The following is a 21,140-nucleotide window of genomic DNA, read 5'->3' on the forward strand; positions in this document are numbered from 1 at the left end:
GCGTGAGACACTTCAAAGGATTGAGCGATGCTTAGAACTTCCGACAACGACGGGTTTGGCAGTTGTAGGGCACGTTGCCGAACTTCTTTATCAGGAGCAAGCCGTAGAATAGCATCCCTAACCATTGAATCCGCATAAGACTCGTGATGAGTGTCCGTGACAAACTGACACTTCCTACTCAGGCCATGTAGTTCCGCCGCCCAAGCCCGGTAAGATTGATGGGGCTGTTTACGACACCGGTAGAACGCCACGCGGGCGGCAACGACGTGGGTGTTTGTTCGATAATAGGCAGACAATAAGTCACACATTTCTTGGAAGGACAGGGAGGCTGGTTCCCGCAGAGGGGCTAACTGAGATAGCAGCTGATAGACCCGAGGGGAAATCCAAGATAGAAATAACGACTTACACATAGGAGCGTCGACAACGCCGAAAGCCAAGAAGTGTTGCCGCAAACGCTTCTCATAATTCTCCCAGTCTTCAGCGGCCTCGTCGTAAGGAGGGAATGGAGGCGGAGAAGAGGAAGACAGACGATGAGTAAGCGACGTCGACAACGCCTGAATCGCTGCCGTCAGCTGTGTTTGTTGTTCAATGAGCGCTTGCATAAGCTGTTCCATGTCTGCCCCGTCACGAACACACAAATCCACAACGCGGTGAAATTATCCCATCCTCGTCGCCAAAAAGTGTTATAACCTTTAATCACAATAATTGCGTGGATTTTCACACTCTCTCTTAGAAACAATAGCTGATCACATGATTACAACTCAGTCTCTCGTATTCGACTGCTGTGCCGTGACATGCGGCCGGTGCCGTTCGTAGCTAGGTGGCGCTCCCGCGCTCATCTGATTTGCGGAGCGCCTCTATCGCCGTTTGTGCGTACTGTCGTGGCGGCACTGTTAAATGTCGTGGCACTATCACAACATAGACCATTCTTGCATAGACCACCAAATAACCCACAAGTCGAAACAACAATAAAAACTATCAACACAATCATACACAACAAAATAAATGAAAACACAACTATGGAAGAGTTACAACTACTGGTTTATATAGGAGCACTCACTACTCTAAATATACACACCAGGCAGAGATCAGAACCAACCAACACACAGAAGAAACCCACAAAACCAGCATGGCAACACAGGCTACAGATCAGAATAGAAAAACTGAGAAAAGACATTGTACAGCTAACACAATTTATAAGACATCAAATGTCAGAAAAAAAAAAGGTTAGGTAAAATCTCACAACAAGAAGCGATAGAGCAATTAGATGAAAAGAAGCAGAAATTACAAGCATTGGCCAAAAGACTTAGAAGATACAAAAAAAGTGAAAATAGAAGGAAACAAAACCAAACATTCAACACAAACCAAAAGAAATACTACCAGATAATAGATAACACACACATTAAAATAGGCAATCCACCAAACATAACAGACATGGAACACTTTCTGGAGCAACATATGGTCAAACCCGGTGCAACATAACAGGCATGCATGGTGGATAGAAGCAGAAACAGACACATACAAGATGATACCACAAATGCCTGAAGTGATAATTTTGCAACGTGAAGTCACTAAAGCAATTAATTTTACTCACAATTGGAAAGCCCCTGGAAAAGATAAAATAGCAAATTTCTGGCTAAAGAAGTTCACCCCAACACATTCACATCTAACTAAATTATTTAACAGTTACATTGCAGACCCATACACGTTCCCTGATACACTTACACATGGAATAACTTATATGAAACCTAAAGATCAAGCAGACACAGCAAACCCAGCTAAATACCGCCCCATAACATGCCTACCAACAATATACAAAATACTAACTTCAGTTATTACACAGAAATTAATGACACATACATCACAGAACAAAATTATAAATGAAGAACAAAAAGGCTGTTGCAAAGGAGCACGAGGATGTAAAGAGCAACTGATAATAGATGCAGAGGTAACATATCAAGCTAAAGCTAAACAAAGGTCGCTACACTACGCATACATTGATTACCAAAAGGCTTTTGATTGTGCACCCCACTCATGGTTACTACAAATATTGGAAATATACAAGGTAGATCCTAAATTGATAAAGTTCCTAAACATAGTAATGAAAAATTGGAAAATCACACTTAATTTCCAAACAAATTCAAATAATATCACATCACAGCCAATACAGATTAAGCGTGGAATATACCAAGGAGACTCATTAAGTCCTTTCTGGTTCTGCCTTGCTCTGAACCCACTACCCAACATGCTAAATAATACAAATTATGGATACAATATTACTGGAACATACCCACACAAAATCACACATTTGCTATACATGGATGATCCAAAACTACTGGCAGCAACAAATCAACAACTCAACCAGTTACTAAAGATAACAGAAGTATTCAGCAATAATATAAATATGGCTTTTGGAACAGACAAATGTAAGAAAAATAGCATAGTCAAAGGAAAACACACTAAACCAGAAGATTACATATTGGATAACCACAGCGACTGCATAGAAGCGATGGAAAAAACAGATGCCTATAAATATCTAGGATACAGACAAAAAAAGGAATAGATAATACAAATATTAAAGAAGAACTAAAAGAAAAATATGGACAAAGACTAACAAAAATACTGAAAACAGAATTGACAGCAAGAAACAAAACAAAAGCTATAAATACTTATGCTATACCAATACACTCATTTGGAGTAGTGAAATGGAGTAACACAGACCTAGAAGCACTCAATACACTTACACGATCACAATGCCACAAATATAGAATACATCACATACATTCAGCAACAGAAAGGGGATTTATCAACAAAAAACCTACATTATGGACAGGTAGACAATTTAAGAAAATTCTTTCTAGAACGAGCAGAAACTAGCAAAATACACAAAGCAATCACTCATATTAATACATCGGCTACACCATTGCAATTTCATAACCACTTCTACAACCCTTTAGATCACATAACATCAACAGATACGAAGAAAGTAAATTGGAAAAAGAAAACACTACATGGCAAGCACCCGTATCATCTAACACAGCCACACATCAATCAAGACGCATACAACACATGGCTAAGAAAAGGCAATATATACAGTGAGATGGAAGGATTGATGATTGCAATACAGGATCAAACAATAAACACCAGATATTACAGCAAGCATATTATTAAAGATCCCAATACCACAACAGATAAATGCAGACTTTGCAAACAACAAATAGAAACAGTAGATCACATCACAAGCGGATGTACAATACTAGCAAATACAGAATACCCCAGAAGACATGACAATGTAGCAAAAATAATACATCAACAGCTTGCCTTACAACATAAATTTATAAAACAACACGTTCCCACATACACGTATGCAACTCCCTCCTCCACATGTAAGTCCCAATATAATGCAGCACAGATCAGTAGAATTTAAATTCACTAAGGTATCCTGCTACGAGGTGGCTAACATTATAAAATCCCTAAAAAATCTCAAATCTGTGGGCTGGGATGAAGTCCCAACAAAAATAATAAAGGCGGGATGTGATAATATTGCACCCCAACTCTGTCACATAATAAATCAATCGTTTGATGAGGGCTGCTTTCCGGATAGGTTGAAGTATGTGGAAGTTCGACCTATTCACAAAAAGGGCAGACAAGAGGAGATAGGAAATTTTCGCCCAGTATCAATATTACCAATTATTTCTAAAATATTTGAGCGAGTAGTTTGTAACCAACTAGAGAAATATAACAAAAAACATAACATTATTCTTAATAATCAGTATGGATTCAGGAAGGGCCGAAGCACTGTGCATGCTATTAATGAACTAATCACTAAAATAAGCAAATGCCTCGATAACAAGGAGAGTGTACCCGGTATCTTCTGTGACCTGAGTAAGGCATTTGATATGGTAAACCATAAGCAGCTGCTCCTCAAATTAGCTTCTTATGGCTTCCATGAAAAATCTTTAAATTGGTTCAAGTCGTATCTCAAAAATAGGAAACAGAGAGTAGTTATACAAGATAAGGGTAAGAAAGCTTGCTCTAGTTGGAAGGAAATACAAGCAGGAGTCCCCCAGGGGTCCATACTAGGCCCATTACTATTTCTATATTATATAAATGACATGCCAGGTAAGGTAACTTCAGATACGATTCTGTATGCAGATGACTCAACAGCAGTAGTCTGCTGCAAAAACACTGAAGAATTAGCACAGAAAACAAAACAGACTCTTCAAGAACTAGAAAGTTGGATAAATAATAATGCTATGAAACTAAACTTAACAAAAACACAAATTGTACAATTCAGGACCAAAAAAACTGTTGAATATGTAACAAAGTTAAGTTATGAAGGCAGAGAACTGATAACTGCAGATTCTGTCAAATTTCTGGGAGTGACCATAAATAAAAACTTGACATGGACTAATCATGTGGATTGGTTACTGAAACGGTTAAATAGTTTTGTTTACGCAATGAGGGTTCTGAACAAAGTAACTGACTTAAGTGTTAGGAAAATTGTGTCTCATGCATATTTTATATCAGTTGTAAGATATGGGATAATTTTTTGGGGAGTTGAAAAAGGAAGCCTCCTCAGAGTGTTCAAGCTACAGAAAAAAATCATCAGAGCTATGGCTGGAACAAACAATAGACAATCATGCAAACCCTTATTTGCAAGCCTTGACTTACTGACAGTTCCTTCCATGTTTATATACGAAACACTTCTCTTTGGTTTAAAAAACCCACATCTTTTTGAGGGAAACTCATTTTCACATTCTTATGAAACAAGGCACAAACAAGGTTACATGTTACCTTGCCACAGGTCAACATTATTTGAAAATACGCCATGTTATATGGCTTTGAAGCTTGGCAATAAAATCCGTTCAAAGTTGAAGGACTGCAAGCTAGAATCCACTTGTGCAAACATTGAAAAATATTTAAAAAGCAAATGCTACTACAGTGTGGATGATTTTATAAACGAGGAAGGCAAGTAGGAGATATTCATGTGCTTGGTTTTCCTGTTGTTCTACATTATGTTCGATGTGTATGCTTATGTTCCCTTTTAATGGAGGTATGTGTTCTTTTTATGTGTGTCCATACTTATAAACTATGTATCTAAATATCTAAATGTAAACATATATACTACTATTAAGAAAGTATGTGGTCTTTGGAGTATGTCTATATTTATAAACTCCAGAAACAAACATGATAAATACTTTAAAAGAATGATTTCAAACCACTGTGGAAATATTAAGAAAAAGGAAGAACTCTAACATGTAATTATCTTTTTATGTTGTTATGTGCTTGTGGGAGCATCCACAATGCATTATTTTAATGTATCTTGTTGTAGTTGTTGTAGGTATACTTAGGTAGGCATAGAATTATTCATTGACGAGTCACCAATGTTTCAATCGAATGATTGTATATAACATGTCATGTGACAATAAAGATTCTATTCTATTCTAACCATTATAACAGATAAAACAACACCACATAACAAACCTGACATCATACTCACCAATAAAAAGAAGAAATTAACACAACTAATCGAAATATCCATACCCAATACAACAAATATACAAAAGAAAATACATCCAACTGTCTGAGGAAGTCAAGGATATGTGGCATCAGGATAAAGTTGACATTATACCAATTATACTATCAACTACAGGAGTCATACCACACAATATCCACCAGTACATCAATGCAATACAGCTACATCCAAACTTATATATACAACTACAGAAATCTGTAATTATTGATACATGTTCAATTACCCGAAAGTTCCTAAATGCAATATAACATACGAGGGCTGCTATATATATTTCTGGCCTAATAATGAAAATACGAATATTTATCAACGAAAATGGTTTATTGTTTTTCAAAATATTCTCCATCAAGATTTATACACTTTTGCATGTGCTCAAACCAATTTTCGAAGCACTTTTTCCACTCCGATTGAGACACCTCCAAAACATGGTTTTTGAATGCTGCAACAGCATCTTCTGGCGACGAAAATCGTTGACCACGCATTTTTTTCTTGATGTGTGGGAATAAAAAGAAGTCATTGGGTGCCAAGTCAGGGCTGTACGGCGGATGACCCATCACTTCGACGTTTTGGCCGGTCAAAAAGGCGCTGGTTTGAGCTGATGTGTGACAGCTCGCATTGTCATGGTGCACAATGATTCGTCTTCTCTTGTTCATTTTTCGAATTTCTCTGAAGACTTCAGGCAAACAAATGGTGGTGTACCACTCAGAATTGACCGTCCTACGTTGCTCAACCGGAACAGTCGCTACATGACCAGTTTTGCCAAAGAAACAGGCGACCATTTGCTTCGAAGTGCTTCTTCCACGAACAACTTTCGTTGGATTTGGCTCGTCTTGGAAGACCCACACGGTCGATTGCTGTTTTGTTTCGGGCTCATACGCATAGATCCATGATTCGTCACCTGCGACGATCTTATAAACGCCTTTTGAAGCACCGCGATCGTATTTTTTCAGCATTTCTTTACACCAATCCACATGAGCTTTCTTTTGAGCGATTGTCAAATTGTGCGGGATCCAACGAGAACAAACCTTTTTTACGGCCAGGTGTTCATGCAATATCGAATGTATGCTTGTGGGAGAAATGCCTAGGCATGCCTCTATCTCACGGTATGTCACATGACGGTCTTGCATTATCAGTTCACGTACGGCATCGATGTTTTCTGGCACAACGGCTGTTTTTGGACGACCTTCACGGAATTCGTCTTTGAGCGAGCGTCGGCCACGATTGAATTCGTTGTACCAGTTTTTCACAGTGCTATAGGATGGTGCTTCGTCGCCATACAAAGATTTAAGTTCATCGATGCACTCTTGTCGTGATAATCCACGTCGAAAGTTGTGAAAAATGATCGCACGAAAATGTTCACGAGTTAATTCCATTTTTGTGCCAAATTGATTTCTTCAAGTCCCTGTAAAAGAAAAAAAAATTGTCGTAAGTCAAAAAGTTCTGAGTACATTTATGCTAAAAAATGTCAAACTTTCCAATGGAAATGTCAGATTGCACCTGTCAACACTTAGTGTTGCCTAGGCCAGAAATATATATAGCAGCCCTCGTATACTGTACAGTTAAAAGGAAGTTACACTTGATCAAGGTCCGCGTCACTTTCTACTTTAGACCAGACATAACGTCTGAGATAAGAAAGAGACAATAATAAAAATAGTATCTAAAAATCTAACACTAAATTACCCTAGCTCAAATTATCATGTCATCCTCTAAAAATACTTCTATCAAATAGTAGCATTTCTCCCCCAGAATCTGATGTAGCCTGCGTAACATTAAATATATTTTTGCCCATATATTGTCATCCGCACATACTGTGGAGCCCGTTCGTATAATTTCAATTTGTGTGTGGGAAGCATAAAATTATTTTTATTTCTTGTGTAGTATGTGTGGTTAAAATGATTTCCTGCCGTGTAGGAAGATGATAATTTCATAAATGGATATGAGGGGTACAGTTAGGATTTGCAGTTGTTGAAATAAAGGGCGAAAGATGCTGTTTTGTGTGCGGAACACATGTATCTGATAATTTTTTTCCATACCTAATTGCAGATTCAAAATAACTATGGTGTGCTATTTTTCGTGTACTCATGTCGGTAGAATTTTGCAAGTATCTGCATTGCAAATACAAAACTGCTTAGTTTATTTGATAAGGAGTCAATATGTGTGTTCCAGTTCAAGTTCTTGTCCACATTTAGTCCTAGGAATTTGACAGTGTCAACTTCTTCCATAGTTGATTATTGTGTTGTATTTTAAGCTCTGCACATTTTGAGTTTGAGTGTTTGGTTTGGAAATGTACCATATGGGTTTTTGCTATGTTCAGTTTCAAGCCATTTAACTAGAGCCAGTTTTCTAGGGTACCCAGTGTGCTCACAATGAAGCCTGGAATGTGTTATGCATCACCATTTTCAGTTAAAACAAAAGCATCACTTGCAAACAGAATTGATGGGTAATTGATATTTGTGGGTAAATCATTTACATAGAATAGGAACAAGATTTGGCTCAAAATGGAGCCTTGAGGCACACCTTGTGATACAGTACTCCACTTTGAAAAATAATTCACCACATTTGAAGTGTAGTTACCCTTTGTTTTCTGTTCTAAGGTTCAGTGTAAGCCATTTGAGAGATATTGTCCTTAATCCCATATTTATCTAATTTGTAGATAAGCAAGGCATGGTTTATAGAGTTGAAAGCTTTAGTAAGATCACAGAAAATATCAGCAACTTTACTCCTCTGGTCCAGTGCTTTGCAAACCTTTTCAATAAAGTTATTTACTGCACCCAGGGTGTTTTATCCTGGTAGGAATCCAAATTGATTATTTACAATAATGTCATTTTTTACAATAAAATTTTGTATCTGGTTTGCATCTACTTTCTCAAACACTTTTGACAAGTTTGGAGGAATAAAAGTAAGATGATAGTTTCCCATGTTTTTCCTTGACCCCCGTTCTTGAACAGAGGTCTGACTTTGGCATACTTCAACACATCAGGAAAGCATCCCTGTTCAAAAGATTGATTAATTATTTTAGTTAGTGGAGGTGCTATTATGTGATACACTGCTTTAATCACTTTAGTCGGTATCCAATCCCACACAGCTGTGTTTTTATTTTATAATGATGACATAATATTTTCCACATGCTTTATCGAGACTTTTTTTTAAATCTGTGAGATACTCAGCTCCTTGCTGGAGTCCAAAGGGGTTTACTTTACTCTGATACTCTACTATATCAACATTTGACTTTGCCTAGGTAGTTCATTTCTGTTAATCCTAACACCTAACTCTGATTTGACAACAGACCACACTGCCTTTGTTTTAATTTTATGTTGTGAAATGAACTTAATGTTTGCCATTTGTTTGGCTGCTTTCACAGCTTTTGTAATGTAGCTTTATTATGTCTAACATATTCAGAAAATATCTGTTTTTATTTATTTCAGTTCATTATATAGTTGCCTCTTCCTAGCACTAGAAATTTTTATACCCAGAGTTATCCATTTAACTTTACCAGTGATTTTGTTACACGTGGTTCTAAGCGGAAAAGTTTCATTAAACACCCCAGAGTCACTACTACTTGAAATACAGCTGTCATAAAGTCATTCAACCTCTTTTAACTCATTTCTAAATACAGTTAAATTTTTTTCATTGAAGTTCCTTTTCGTAGAGCTTCTGTTACATGAACTTTACTTGTCAATTTTTGGTAGTTCAATGAATAATGCACAGTTGTCAGAGATTCATAGATCTAAGCAAAATTTATGGACATCTTCAAATACATAGTTGGTTATGATAGTATCAATACAGTTAGCTGACTGTGCATTTACCCAATTGGTTACTTAAAGTTTACTTTGGTGAGGGCAGTTGGAGTGGCCGAGCAGTTCTAGGCGCTACAGTCTGGAACCGCGCGACCGCTACGGTCGCAGGTTTGAATCCTGCCTCGGGCATGGATGTGTGTGATGTCCTTAGGTTAGTTAGATTTAAGTAGTTCTAAGTTGTAGGGGACTGATGACCGCAGCAGTTCAGTCCCATAGTGCTCAGAGCCATTTGAACCATTTTTGTGTCAGTGAATTTGAAGACCTCATTGCTTTCACCTATGATATTAATGTTGAAGTTTCCTTTTTCTTTGTTTAGATTTTTCAAGGAAGCACTGAAATTTGGCCAGAAAAGCTTCAATTGCAGCTTTTTCTGGTATTCTGTAAATAGAAACTACTATGATATATTAGGTCTCTTAACTCGATACAGCAGCTCACGAATATACTATCTTCATTCTTATTACATATTTTATATCAGAATGAGTAAGTATGTAAGGGCCTCCATGTGATTTCTCATGTCTATAAAAGCTGTTTGCTACTTCAAAATTTTCGATTTTTTTAAGAATTTTAATACTATCACATGTAAGCCAATGTTCATTGAGGCAAATAACTTTGATATTTTTACACTCTGAAAGAATAATTTGTAATTTGTCCATTTTATGACTTTTGAAAGTCAGCACATAGACCGTTTATATTCCAGTGTATTATGTGGGAACATTCTTTCTTATTTATGATTTCAAGCAGTATTTTCTTTCTTGGGTACCATTCCGGCCAGCTGTTTTTGTTACCAAACACTGTTTTTCATCTCCATCATTCCTGATAAGTTTCCCCAATTATCCAGAATTTTACAAGTATCAGCAAACATTTTACTTAAGAATTTTTATCCTAACACAGACACAGACACAGTCAAGCTGGGTACGAACAACCCTTGTCCACAAGCATATGCTGGTGTCTGTGGCTTATGGCAGGCTTTCTTGCACAACACATGTGTCTGTGGCTCATTCCTCTGGTGGGAGGTTCTGGTTGTTGGCATCCTCTGCAGTGGCACATGTGGTTTTCTAGTGAACCAATGTATAAATTGGCCAATCTCCACAGCTCTCCACACTTGCACCTGAAGGTGACAGACCTTGTTGAAACACTGTACAGTTTCCACACCATTATCAGAAAAATCCAAGAAACTTTCAAGTGGTATATGTGATACTTAAATAATTGGAAGTTGTCAGTCCTGGCATTAGTGATACTGGTGGAAAGACTGGTGACAGTCCTTTAATAAGCAACTATGGACTAAAGTTAATAAATATCAGTAAGCGCATGAGATTCTTAAATTTGCCAGTTACATACAATAATCAGCTTTGTAGAAAGATATGAGAAATGTAGCGTGACGGTTAACTTTATCAAGTGAAAGAGTGTTATAATAGCAGATGGATGTGTGGCACATAGAAACTCGCCACAGGCATTGGGGTATTGTTTGAGTGTCACTGTGGCTGTGTGAGTGAATGTGTGTAGTTTTACTACAGAAAGGGCAATAACTCAAAAGCTTGCACGAATACTGTGTGTTCTGTTGTGTGTTTATATGTGCCACACATCAGTCCATTATAAATGAATGGCTGATTTTCCCTTATTTTGCGTATTATTCCATCCATCACTTTCCAATGTTGATATGCAAAAGAAACATAGGTGTGATGATAAGGAGTTGGCTGCCCGAGGTGATGTTAGCAGATGTCTCACTTTGCAGGCAATTCATCAGCACGCAGTAGCCATAGAAACTGCTGGCTTATGATTGGAACCAAACTGTGACTGGGTACCACTACATTGCACTCTTGTTTGCAGCTAATGTTTAGAAATGTTGAATTAAGCATTGTGACAGAATTCACATTTTTCTATTAACGAAGTTTGTGTGATTATATTTCAGGGTAGCATATATTTTAATTTCTTCCAGTATGTTAAATAAGATGCCTGGTTGTTCGCGATGCAAAATCTTTAAAGTCACACTGTGTACCAGTCATAATATGACAAGTGGTAACATTGTATTCAACATGTGCTGTTTTAATACCACAGTATTATGAAATACACTGTTACCATATTGATACATAACATATTACATTTTGCTATAATATTCAGAGCAATACCACAGTATTGTACACATGTCCATTGCATTGCATGGGGAGGCTTTCTCAATAACATTTTCACAACTTTTTGAAGGAATTGGTATTTAGTGAATTCTTTGTTGCTTGCCCTTTTGGCCTGCTTTTGATATGATTTGCAATAAACGACATTATTGATATGTGCTTTTCATATTTCTGAAAGTAACGTATATCTTGATACAGTGTCCCCATAAGACATTTTTGTGTACACTTATTCTGGCATTTGCGGATGCTGTTCACAGCATATGAAACTGGCGAAAACAATAGATCTTAAGATGATCAGTTAAGAACAAAACCAGGACCAGTACAAAAACAAGTCCAACGGTAACTGTATTAAAGAATGTATTATGATTCAGTTACCAGTTGACAGCACACTGCAAAACAAAAAACTTTGTATCATATGACTACAGTATCAGTAATTGACAGTAAGTTAACCCATACAAATATGTGAGCATAACAATTTGTATAGATATGAAATGCAACACTCACATAGGTTCAGTCGTATATAAAGCAAGTGCAGCTTAGGTTCATTGGAGGGATACTAGGAAAATACAATCAGTCTAAAAAGGAGATTGCATGCAAAATACTTGTGTGACAAATTCTAGATACTGTTCAGATATGTGGGACCACATTACTGAAAGTGGATATTGAACATGTACAAAAACAAGGGAGAACAGATGATCATAGGTTTGTTTGACCCTTGGAAGAGAGTCACAGAGATACTACAAAACCTGCACTGGCAGACACTTTAAGATAGATACAAACTCTCCTGTGAAAGCCTACTTACAAAGTCTCCAGAACCAGTATGAAGTGAGGAATATAGGAATGTACTACAACCCCCCTATGTATTACTCCCATAGGCATAATAAAGACAAGATCAGACAAATTATAGCTCCCGCAGAAGTGTTTTAGCAGTCATTCCACCCACACTCCATACGTAAATGGAACAAGAAGAAGATCCTACAAGCCATGCAGTGGGAAGTACCGTCTGCCAGGTACTTCTCAGTGGCTTGCAGCGTATAGATGTAGGTATACAGTGGTACATCAGTTTTCATAAATGCTATTGATTTGACAATTTTATTTATTCAAATGAAGAAAGAGGTGGGGGTTTGAGGGAGGGTTGGGGACCCGTGGCTGATGACTCAGAGGGAGGCAGATTACACGAGATAGGAATGCTGTAGGGAGAGGCAGCAGCTGCAGAGGATAGGAATGTAACACGTGGGTACTAGAGCCAATGAGTTTGTGCAATGCACAATAGCAATTATGTGAGGGAGTGCATTAGGAGGGAGTGATATAATAGAGACTGTTGGGAAGAGGGTGGGTTTGCAAAGGGGTCAATGAAGCTTGAGGCCAGGTGGGTTCCTGACACACGATACAAAGTGAAGTAGGTGGAACTGGCTGCAGTCTTTAGTGGTGCATTCAGGTAATTAAGTCTTTAGTGGTGCATTCAGGTAATTAAGTTATAATAAATGGAGAAAAAACATAAAAATCACTCTGGAAATACTGATTATATGACTCTAAAACTGAAAAAAATCATTTTTCCCCTGGTGCGTTCACAAGTGTTTTTGGTAGAGACAAATTCCTCAGATGTAGAGAAAATGTGTTCATCGGGGGTATAAGTGTAGGGGCAAGCCTTTTAGTTGGTTGTGTTGCTTTTAAGTTGTGAGGGTGGATGCTGGATGGATATAATGTAATGTCAGCAAAAAATTATCAGCAGGCCACAACTGTTACACAGTCAAAGCAGATATAAATTCAGTGGGTGCTCTGAAATCAAAAGCTGGAAGGTGTTAGGATAAGTTTGGCATTATCTCTGAAAGAAGGTAAAACATAGATGAATTACACAGTTTTTAAAATCCAATTGTGATAACTTGGAAGACTCCTGAGAGTTTTCGGGAGCTGTATGAATTCAAAGATGGAGATGAGATCAAGATGGCACATGCTGCAAGTGAGAGTATCAAGGAGATAGTCCTCCACATATTCCCATGTGTCAAGCATCAAGACAGTAAACCCCTTACCTGCTGCAATGAAAATGATGAGAGTTGTTAGCTTTGTTATGGGAGGGATGAAGTTGAGTATGGCACATGAATAATGAGATCAACAGTAATTAACCTATGAAATCTCTCCTATTATAGACAGGCCCAGCAGTGTTACCTGTTGCCTTAACATAGATCAATGTGTACTACATATATGACAAAGAACATGAGATTTTAGACTGTTACAACCTTTGAGTATCTTCTTGGAAGTATTGCCACCTTTGTACCTTTCACAATTAAGGTATTTAATGCTTTTTCTTAATTCTGGAAAGAGCATGGGAGAACATTGAATAGCGTTGAATTTCCCCCCCGTGTTTCTTATTGACTGTACTGTTGTGCACTATATACTGAAAATACAGCAGAATTTTTCCATGATATTAAAAAAAAAAATAGTCAAAAATATCAACTGTGTAAACCATCTTTCATAATTATCTGCAAACACTGGAATGTGTAAATACTGTGGCTCATCATTTCATGGAGTTGTAGAGTGATGGATAGATGCACCGACACAAACTTGAAAATGGTGACAAAGTTTACAAACTTCAATTCTTTTTCAGAGCACAAAAAAATTACAGCTACATTGTTTCAGTGCTGTCTGTTCACTGATACCATGAGTAGTTGTCTTTTTTTTTGTCACACTGTTTGTATTTCATCCAGGTTTTTTCAGTGGAGCAATGATCTGTCATCTAAGTTTTCTTAATGGCAATATACTCATCCGCCTTGGCAATTTTCCCACTTATTGTGTTAATAATATCCCATGCTGTTTGTATGCTAATGTGTGAACCAGTAATTCAAATGCACTGCATTTATTCATAGGTGTTTTAAAAATTGTTCTGAATATTATAACAAAATGTAATATGTTATGTATCAATATGGTAACAGTATATTTCATAAGAAAGAAGACCTTATGGATTCATGCATTTTGTAGCTTTCTTTCAAATGTAGTTTAATTGAATGTCATACATAAGATAATAACTTGATGTGCACTCAGCCACTGTTACCATCCCTATCTGTGGATAGTTCTTGTTATTTTCCATGGTAGTAACTTTGGGTATGAACTGTAATATGCATAAAGCAAAATTACGAACTCATAAAAGTTTATACTTTGTTAGTGTTCTTATCGAAATTGTGTTCCATTCAGTGAGTGCTGTTATTATGATATGGTATCCTTGCAGTAAAAAATCAGCAGAGAAACTGACAACAATTGAAAGCATGCAGCAGGTGGAGAGCCATCATGACACATGCCAAATACTTGACAACAAAAGTTCTTGTGTCACAGAAGGGGACACAAATGAAGAGCAAGGACAGGTGACTGTGACTTCAAGCAAGTCACAAGAGAGCTCTGTCAGCAGCAAGGACCAAAGTGTGCAAGTTGGAAAACCAGGCTGGAAGGTCATCAGTGTGAGTAATATTTTATATTTCCTGTTTCAGAAGAAGGAGGTGGAGGTGGAGGAAGAGGTGCAATGGTTTTGGGGGGGGGGGGGGACTTTAATTGATTATAATGATTGTTACAAGTTTATTCAAGAAGTCTAACAAGTTTCACTTCAGTATTTCTTTTTAATTTTCTTTCTTTCTTTTTTTCTTTTATTTTCCATTTGGTGTACGGTACACCTTGTACTTCAGTGAAGAATCGAAAATTGACAGAAGAGATGGGATAATGAATCCTGGTTGTTTTGTATTAAGTTACACTTCGTTTAATAACTATCAGAGAAGTAGATACTTGAGGGATGAAAGGTAGATGTGAAGTGGAGGGGGGGGGGGGTAGGGAGGGAGACAAGAATAGTAGAGGCAGAAGATTTTGATATGAAGGGACAAAAGACAGAACGTAGAACACCTAGGTAATGAGGAGCAATGAGTGAGATTTAATTTACAAACACATTTAAATGTCAAACCGCACACTATCATAATCTTGGTATGAGGTTCTGACAAGCAGGTGTTGTACACTGTAAATTGAATTATTTTCAAAATATTTGGTTTATTGCACTTTGAATATGAGCTTTGATTAATGCAGGTAAAATAAAAGCAAGAGAAAAGGTATTTAACTTATGGAATCAGAGCAGCCAGCACAAAAGAACTTTATTTAATTAAGGAACTAGTTGTAATGAGAGACTGAAGTTGCATAGAAAGTACTGTAAAGTATTTCATTATGTCATCGAAAGGGCAAAAAACAAGCACTGTCCACAGAAAATAAAAACTCAATAAAGGAAAATCAATATTTAACGTTATGTAACAGAAAATAAATAAAAACACTTATACAAATCATCCTCATTTACTCGATGGCACATCTGAAAATGGAATGCAATCTTTGCACACCAAATTCAGTGAATTGTTCTTATCAGTGCAGGAAGAATAAAGGAGTTGTACATTGCATGCATTGTTCTAGTGTTCTCACCATGACAGAAAACACAATGTTAACATTAATGAGATGTACCTGTGATCGTTTGTGGCAACAGAGGTGCCATAATGCAGTGAAAAGCAAAGTGTCATCTCCATCCACCTGTTTCTCATCCTTCACCAGTCATCCAGCTGTTCATTCTGTAGCTCAGGGATGAAGTCTGTTGCCCATAACCAGACAGCTGCGTTCCAGCTACTTGTGCATAAGAGTAAGAGTAGTCAGGTCTTCCTACATATCCCCACTAACAAGATGGTCCCTTGGTGCTAAAACCCTGTATCTAATACTTGGATACATGTCATGACACCAAGCAGCCAGTGTGCTACACTTTGCATGTACCTCATCCTGTCTAAGCCTTGTGGGGTGTCCCTGCTGTGGGGTGGACCCACCCACCTTGTGAATATTGCCACCTCCTGCCTCTTCCCCAGAATCCAGAATCCCAGCACCTGCTGCTGGGCTTTCCTGTGGTGTTTCGCTGCCACAATGACTCCACCACCAGCTGTATGTAGTACTTGGTTATGTAACATGGCACCAGGCCACTGGCATGCTACACTTCAAATACTTCGCCATTGGCGTCTATGTGGACCACTGCCCACCAGAGGCTACCTGCACAGGGCCATACAACTTATGCACATGCCACAGCATCGACTGTGCTGTCCATTGGAGCCCTTTCTCTTTGTAAGCACAGACTATAAGACACTACAAACTGTAAGACATACTTTAATTTTTAAGCATTTTTTTAGAAAAAATAACATTTTTACCAATTTTATTATTGGATTGCAAAGCCAGACATAAAAAATCGTAGTCTATAAAACCAGTCTGACCTTTAAAATCCCTGAAAATCATCATCTCAACTTTCTTCTTCTTCTTCCTCTTTTATGTCATCATTCATGTATAAGATGGTCTTCGTTGCCATCGACAACAATACTTATGCAGCACTTTTTGAAAGATTTAAGAATAATGTCATCTCTCACTCCAGACCATGACTCTTTTAACCACTGAGACACACTTGTTTTATTTTAGGTTGTTTCAAGGCTCCCTTTGGCATGAAATCATGATGGGTTTCATCCATCATAAATTTGTTCCATTCCTTTCTCATATGTACTTTAAATGGTATATTTAACAACACATCAAGAGGTTGCAATTGTGAAGTAAGTCCTCCCGGAATAGGAGCAAGCTGTATGTCCCTGTCTCAGTTTCTCTTTCACGGAATTTTTCAAATGACTAATAAACTGCTGTAGCACAAGTAAAGAACTCTCCTTCACGAAAGCATCTTTCTTTCTCTCCCACACTCTGTTAATCTACCATTTCATATTAGCCTCGTCCATGCATCCATTGTCATGTACATGAACAACACCACCTGGCTATATTTCAGGAGGTTTTGGCATTTTTCCTCTTGAAAATGATAATTGAATTAAGTTTAGAACCATCAGCACAACTTAGTTCCACACTGGTTTTCTTTTGATGTTGAATAATTAAGCAATGAAAAAATAATATTTTCTTTTCATAATCTTGTGGCATTTTCTGAAATATTTTGGTTTTGGTTCCCTTGTTAAGCGCATGACACTTTGTAAATCTGTAATACCAACTAACTCCAAGTCTGTCAAATTCCACTGTAGCTTATGAGCGTATATTTGAATCATTTTTGTATCAATTCCAGTTCCATTTTGATGGTATCTTCAAATTCATTTTAATCGCCGTCTTCTAGTTTGGGCCATTTTGCATTCAATCCTCTATTTGTATATGTAGTCTTCCTCATTTTTTTCAGTTCTTCTTTACAAGCCTGCCAATCATGAATAATTTTTTCTGTTTGTGGAGGGCTGAAATGCCGCGCAGCTGCTTTGCATCCATGTCCTTCTGCATATGCTATTGTTATTTTTTTCCATTACAAAACTAGCTACAAGCATACATATTGTACTGTCACCAGTGCCACAAATCCCTTTCATTTAAAGTTCACTGTCACCGCAGACAGCAATGATGCATCAATGGCTAGACAATGTTCTAGGTTTGTGATGGTGGGGCAGAAGAGAGAGTGTTAGCAAGCTCGTGAATCCCCACAACTCATGTTCGTCTCATTGGTGCATTGTTGCTGTCAATTGAATTCAATGTTGCCAGATAGAGTTGGGTTTCTTGTGGCATCAAATATATGGCCATATTTTTAAGACTGGCAGGAATTTTAAATCAAACAATGGACATTTTTATATTAATTTCGAGTGTACGATGCACATGAATTTTGAAAGCAATTTTTTGAGGAAAAATCTGCATATTATAGTCAGTAAAGTATGGTACTGCTAATTTTTTTCACTTCTGAGACCTGACATGTCATCCTAGTTGCTGTTAATCTGGAAAGAAAAGCAATACAACTACCTGAAATACTTGAAGCGTGACAAATAGGTGACTGCTAAGTTCCTGGGTAAATTGATACACCAAACAACCATCTTAAAGATGGTCAACATGGTTCATGTCAGGGTTTTGAGCAGGCCAGTCTAGTCCTCAGAAGGAATACCAAGGTATTTTTGAAGTATGAATTGACCTCTTACAGGCATTAAGCCAAATGTTGGAGCAAGTCCAGTGAATGAAATTTATGTACCTGAAGAAGTTTCACCAACATTTGAAAATAATGTAATTATTACACTTCCCTAGGAAACATGAGTGGATGGATGTCTAAGTTACCACACATTTGGCGTAATGTAAAGTGTCAAAAATACTGTCAGGAGTACTTTGGACCAAAATCAGGAAAGTTTACTCATTGTCACTACTAATAATTATTTTGTATAATGAAGACACAAAGAGGAACTAAAGGACTTTCTTGATGTGGGAGTTTTTGTCTTGGACAGAAAACTAGTCACTGATAACATTGCAGTGGTAATTGAAACTTAACAGAAACTGAGCCAAGTGCTTAATGAATTGGAACATTTGCTAGCTGATGACTATAATAGGACAAAACTTCATGGTGATTTTGTACCTATGTTTTTCTTTCCAACTTCTGTGCTTGTTATAGATATCCATTCCTCTTCAACCGAACTGCCTACTGAGCACTTACTTATCACAGTATCTATAGCCTCACACAACTTCAGGGTATCATGTCACTCCTTAGTACAGATGAATAACCAGTCCTAAGCAAAAAAGGAGAAACTGAAAGGTGGAAGGAGTATATAGAGGGCCTATACAAGGGGGATGAACTTTAAGGCAATATTACAGAGGTGCAAGAGGATGTTGATGGAGATGAGATTTGGATACGGTACTGTGAGGAGGTCAAAGAATGGAAAATCCTGGATGAAAAGTTGCCACTTACCATATAGCGGAGATGCTGAGTCGCAGATAGCACAACAAAAAGACTCTCACACTTAAAGCTTTTGGCCATTAAGGCCTTCATCCATGACAAACACACACACACACACACACACACACACACACACACGCAAATGCAACTCACGCACAAGACTGCAGTCTCAGGTGACTGAAGTCACAGTGCGAGCAGCAGCATCAGTGCATGATAGGAGTAGCGACTGAGTGGGGCTAAGGAAGAGGCTGGGGCAGGAAGGGTACATTGAAGAGCAGCATGGAGGGCAGGTGAGAGGTGGTGGAGGTATTGCTGGAGGTATTGCTGGTGGTTAGTAGGTTTGATATGGACGGAGGTACTGATGTAGCCATTTTTGAAAAGGAGGTCAACATCTAGGAAGTTGGCTTGTTGGGTTGAGTAGGGCCAGGTGAAGCAAATGGGTAAGAAGTTGTTGAGGTTCTGGAGGAATGTGGATAGGGTGTCCTCACCTTTGATCCAGATAGCAAAGATATCATTAATGAATATGAACCAGGTGAGGGGTTTAGGATTCTGGGTTTTTAGGAAGGATTGCTCTAGATGACCCATGAATAGGATGGTGCCATGAAGGTGCCCTTACCTGTACCCAGAATTTGTTTGTAAGGGGGCCTTCGAAGGAGAAGTAGTTGTGGGTGCGGATATACTTGGTCATGGCAACTAGGAAGGAGGTTGTTGGTTTGGAATTCGTTGGGCGTTGGGAAAGGAAGTGTTCAATTGCAGTAAGGCCATAGGCATTAGCTAAGTTAGTGTACGGGGAGAGGAATCAATAGTGACGGGCAGGGCACCGTGTGATAAAGGGCCAGGAACTATGGAGAGTGGTGGAGGAAATGGTTGGTATCTTTTTTTATAGGAGGGTCCGTTCTGGGTAACAGGTTGTAGGTTTTGGTTTACAAGAGCAGAGATTCTCGCAGTGGGGGCACAGTAACTGGCCACAATGGGACGTCCTTGGTGGTTAGGTTTATGGACTTTAGGAAGCATGTAGAAGCTAGGAGTGTGAGAGTGGTAGGGGTTTAGAGATATGGACTCCAGGGAGAGGTTCTGGGATGGGCCTAAGGATTTGAGTAGTGACTGGAGGTCATGCTGGATTTTTGGAATGGGGTCACTGTGGTAAGGTTTGTAGGTGGAAGTATCTGACAGGTAGTGGAGTCCGTCTGCCAGGTAATCCTTGTGGTTCCAAACAACATTGGTGGAGCCAAAACAGTGGTGGATCCTTTGTCCACAGATAGGACTGTGAGGTCAAGATTAGTTTTTAGATAGTGGACTGAGGTTCTTTCTGCGGATGTAAGGCTAGTTTCCATGTTGAGAGATTTGGGGAATGATGGTTAGGCAAGGTACGAGGTTAAGAAATTCTAGAAAGTTGACAGGGGGTGATTTGGGGGCAGTGGGAGTGGATCACAGTTGGATGGAGGAGTGAACTGAGTTAGGCAAGGTTCAATACTGGTCTTTGGTTGAGTCTGATTGGTAGGGTAGGTGGCAAAAAAGTTTTTCCACTGTAGGGACTGAAAGAAGGTCTTTAACAAGTCCTGCATGATTGAATTTGGTAATGGGGCAAAAGTTGAGGCCTTTGGAAAGGACTGATATTTCTGTGGGGCTAAGGCTTCTGGAGGAAGGGTCATGTTTGTGTTGTGGGTCTGTTTAGGTTCTGGATTCTGTGTGGTGGTGTGAGGGAGTTTTGGAGGGTGGGGTAAGTGTGGTAAGTCTGTGATACAGGGTTTGTCAGCTATGAGGGGATGTGGGGGAGGTTTGAAGATTGTTGTAGAGGTGTTGGACAGTGGTACTCCAAGGCAGGTTTAGGAAGTGAGCAGGATGGAGAACTTTTTGAGGTGGCGTTGCGCATGTTGTACAAGTTCCTGCACTGCAAGAGTTTCAATGTATGTTATTGGTTCCAGGAATTTGGGATTGCATAGCAGGAGAATTTTGTG

The 21,140-nt window shown here is 38.4% G+C and overlaps 1 protein-coding gene across 1 annotated transcript in view; it reads left to right on the plus strand.

The window, feature by feature from the left end:
• The window catches only part of LOC126281572 (uncharacterized), a 146,213-nt gene that overhangs the window by 83,586 nt on the left and 41,487 nt on the right, over window positions 1-21,140 (plus strand). Inside the window, exon 5 of the mRNA XM_049980645.1 lies at window positions 14,683-14,908. Within this exon, the coding sequence (XP_049836602.1) occupies window positions 14,683-14,908 (226 nt within the window). The remainder of the gene's footprint in view (window positions 1-14,682; window positions 14,909-21,140) is intronic.

This window comes from Schistocerca gregaria, chromosome 7 (genome assembly GCF_023897955.1).
Source record: "Schistocerca gregaria isolate iqSchGreg1 chromosome 7, iqSchGreg1.2, whole genome shotgun sequence".
Taxonomy (NCBI): Eukaryota; Metazoa; Arthropoda; class Insecta; order Orthoptera; family Acrididae; genus Schistocerca; species Schistocerca gregaria.